Source organism: Lathyrus oleraceus, chromosome 5 (genome assembly GCF_024323335.1).
Source record: "Lathyrus oleraceus cultivar Zhongwan6 chromosome 5, CAAS_Psat_ZW6_1.0, whole genome shotgun sequence".
NCBI classification, from domain to species: Eukaryota; Viridiplantae; Streptophyta; class Magnoliopsida; order Fabales; family Fabaceae; genus Lathyrus; species Lathyrus oleraceus.
The window spans coordinates 72,166,873-72,170,936 of record NC_066583.1 but is presented as its reverse complement, the minus strand read 5'-3'; the positions used below and the strand labels follow the sequence as shown (position 1 = coordinate 72,170,936).

The window sequence follows — 4,064 nt, the reverse complement described above, 5'->3', positions numbered from 1 at the left end:
TTTAATGAAAATAGTTAAAATGTTTTTTATTGGTTTATGGAGGAGAGAAAATGAGGAAAATGAGTTTAAATGATTTGTATTTATTTTCACAAAAATAAGTAAAAACAATTCAGAATACATTTTTAAGAACAACATGATTAATCTATTTTTGACTTAAATGTATTTTTAGTCTCCCTTCTTCCATTGTTCTAACCTTTTAATTCCCCCTTAAAAAAACAGATTTTAAGTCCTTTGTTTTGAATATTTTTGATTTTTTTTTGTCTCCGGTTCAGAATTGGCTATGTGGCATGTTCAACTATGAGGTGGCAAATGAAATATTGACCAAAGTTGAAAAAACAACGTCACATCATTTAAAAACATGTTAATTAAACATATTAAATAACAAACATTTTAAATTAATCATTGTAAATGAAAAACATTATAAAACATGACATGAAGACCAAAGGGTTGGTGTTCTTCCCCATTTCCACCCAGTAAATCCTAGAAAACAAGACATTCTTATCCTTCTCTAGAAAACTATACATTTCGTATCAATTTTCACGATCCAGCGCTCAGCGACCATGTCTCAATACTCAACATCAAGTAATCGTAGTGTTTCTCGCTCCAATCATGTCGAATGTAAGTGTGGTATTCCTTCTCCATTAATGGCGACGTAAACGATTTGAACCCAACTCGTCGTTTTTTGGCTGTGGGATGTACAAGGTTAGTTTTATTTGTAATATCCATGAACAATGTTATTTTGTGATTTCCAAAAAATCACTTATTTTTCTTATCTATTTCTAAAATCCCAGAATACAAGGATACAAGAGTAGTCACTTCATCTGGTACGATGAAGAAATGTATCAATGAGTCAAGAAAGTAATATCTTTAATGCATAAAAAATTAAACCAATAAAATGTCAAGTTGAATGAAGCCATTATCAGAGAGGATCAACTGAAGTTGAAGATCAAGTTCTTGAAGATGATGAACAAGTCTACCATGAGAATGACCTTAATGCTGTTAATTGGATTTGTTGTATCAAATGTAATAAATTAGTTGATTATGTTAGGTTTGTTTGTGTTAAGTTTATTTGTGCAATGTAATACACTGTTAATGTTGTGTGAACTGCAATGCAATGTAATTGACTATGTTAAGTTGAATGAAGATTGTTATTGTTGAATATTGAGTGCAATGTTAAGATTGTTGTTATGACAAATATGTAATTGTTGAATATGACAAATATGTAATTGTTTTTATGACATACATGGAATTATTCTTGAACATAATGTGTAATTGTTATGATAGACCTGTTCATGACAGTTTGTAATTTAATAATGACAAACCTATAATGTCAAGTTGAGGGCAATGGTAACAAGTGTAAACCTTGAACAAAACACAATGAAATACAGTTTGTAACTTGTATGATAGACCTGTAACGTAACAGTGAAATTTCAAGACTTAAAATATCATTGACATTTCATAAACTTGTTCATGACAGTTGCAACTTTGTTCATGACAAACCAAACCAAAACACAAAACCTTAAACAGCTGGGAAAGACCCTATAAAATACAAGTAACACAACTAAAGTAACTTTTATACAATAAATATAAGCATAAGTAGGAAAAACATATAAGATAAGAGTGCTCTACCTTTTGTTGATCTGAAATGAAAGCATATTCCCTTTGATTTATGCCTTGCAAGTCTTCAAGTAAGATATTTAAGAACCATTCCCAAGAGTCCTTAGTTTCTTCCTTTACAACAACATATGCAATTGGAAATATCTAGTTATTTCCATCCATCCCTACAGTTGCCATCAATTGTCCACCATATTCTCCTTTTAAAAATCATGCATCAAGTCTTATAAGTGGTATACAATAACATGTAAAACTTGCCTTGCATGCCTCTAAACAAATTTATATTCTCTCAAACACAGGTCTAACACTGGAGTCAGAGCATTGCAACACAATGTTACTATTAAGGTTGGACTTAAGTAACTCATTAGCATATGTTCTTAAATGTGTCAACTGGTCCCTTCTTGCTCCTTGATTAATATCTATTGCTCTTCTATTAGTTTTATAAGCCCGATCAGATAACAATTTAACACCACACTTATCAAATGACAAAGTAACTAGTCCAGTTGGCTTCATATCAGGAGTATGCTTTAGTATATGGCTACACTGCTTGCCCAACCATTCAATCTTTTCTTGTCTATTTTGGGCTATTCTATGACAAATATGCTCATCATATAAACTCACCACTTGCCAATATTGGTTACTAACCCTTTTACCAACTCTCATGTAGAACCTGCATTCATCAATACACCTAACAACCATCATATTTCCATCATTCTTCTTTAGGTATACATATTTTAAACCATAGAATATTCCTTTATAGAATCCCTTACCAACTTCTTGTTATTAAATATCACACCTAATTGAAACTTCATTCCCTTACCAACCTTATAGGATGAAAATCTCTCATACTCTTCATCATCTTCACTCCCAGGTGGTGTCTGCACTTGGTTAGAATCTTCACCATTATCATGGTGAAAGTCATTATCATGTGGTTTAGTTGTTTCAGATGAAATTACAGTTGTCCAATCTAACTCGGGCTCACTATCCTCACCATCATCTACTTCAACATCATCACGTACTTCAGCATCATCACCTACTTCAACATCATCACCTACTTCATCTTCATTGTCCACTTCATCTTTATTGTCCACTTCAGCTTCATTGTCCAATTCAACTTTATTATCCATTTCCACTTCCACTTCATTATCAACAAACTTCTCACCAGTACAATGAACTTCATCATCATCATAAGTTATGTCATTCCCTATTTATGCCTCATATACAATGTCAGACTCACTAATGCTATGATCAACATACAAATCTATTACCCCACAACCATTAGCATCTTTAATAAGTTGCAACACATCATCATCATAATTAAATGCTCGAAGGCCACGACTAAAGCTAAACCTAGAGTTCTAATACCAAATACACCTAATGTCTCAATATCCATATTTTTTTAATCAATTCCAACTATTTTAAATACGACAGGTAGTAAACATCCCATTTCCAATTCATTTCTGAAATTAACCCAACAATATACAGTTTCACAGGGGTGTCAACAAAGCAGCCTCTATGATGAATTCTAAACCTAATTTTTTGAGAGTTGGAAGACCTGGAAAATATAATTAATACAAGTCAGAATGAGACAAAGACCACAAGAAATACTTTACAAACCTTAAAACACTATGAGACCACATGTCCTAAACGAAAAAGGATCATAAACCCTAAAATAAAATGGGACCACCATGTACAACAAGAAATGCAGACAATGATATTTCTATCGTGGGACATAATAATACATACCTGAGATAAAACTTCTCCTCTTCATTGCTTTTCTCTGTTGCTGGAAGAAATTTGTCAATTGCTGCTTCTGAATCTTGATGAAGCGTGGTCACAAAGAATGATTAAGGTTGCTTTTTTCTGGGTTAGGGGCGAATTAGAATTAGGGTTCTTCAGAATTGAGGGGAAACACGTTTCTGGACTAGGGTTCTTGAGTAATTGGAGGAAACACGTTTGAGGTATAAAGTGAAACACATTTATAGGCTAAGATGTTTTATAACATAACGACATAATTAGTTTTAATTATTTTATATATTTTTAAATATAAATCAAATATAAAATATTTTTAAATGACGTGATATTGTTTTTTCAATTTGGGTCAATATTTCATTTGTCACCTCATAACTGACCATACCACATAGCCAATTTTGGACAGAAAAAAAAACCCAAAAATATTCAAAACAAAGGACTTAAAACCTAGTTTTTTTAAGGAGGATTAAAAGTTTAGAAAAATGAAAGAAGGGGGACCAAAACTTCATTTAAACCTCTATTTTTTATAAAAATGAATTGAATATATATATATATATATATATATATATATATATATATATATATATATATATATATATATATATATATATATATATATATATATATATATATATATATATATATATATATAAGATTTAACAATAAATTATAATATTAAATTCATTTTTAAATTTAAA

The 4,064-nt window shown here is 30.8% G+C and overlaps 1 protein-coding gene and 1 long non-coding RNA gene across 2 annotated transcripts; one reads left to right on the top strand and one right to left on the bottom strand.

Annotated features, from left to right (window-relative positions):
• Window positions 1-397: 397 nt before the first annotated feature.
• Window positions 398-1,159, top strand: LOC127085252 (uncharacterized). The gene is made up of 2 exons (XR_007789052.1): window positions 398-702; window positions 792-1,159. It is a non-coding gene; the product is annotated as an uncharacterized LOC127085252 (long non-coding RNA).
• Window positions 1,160-1,533: 374 nt separating this feature from the next.
• LOC127085046 (uncharacterized) lies at window positions 1,534-3,546 on the bottom strand. Its single transcript, XM_051025612.1, has 2 exons — window positions 3,361-3,546; window positions 1,534-3,169 (listed from the first exon to the last, which is right to left on the bottom strand). Exon 2 carries the CDS (start codon window positions 2,739-2,741, stop codon window positions 2,349-2,351), a length of 393 nt encoding a protein of 130 aa, XP_050881569.1. The 5' UTR covers window positions 2,742-3,169; window positions 3,361-3,546; the 3' UTR covers window positions 1,534-2,348.
• Between the last annotated feature and the right edge of the window lie 518 nt (window positions 3,547-4,064).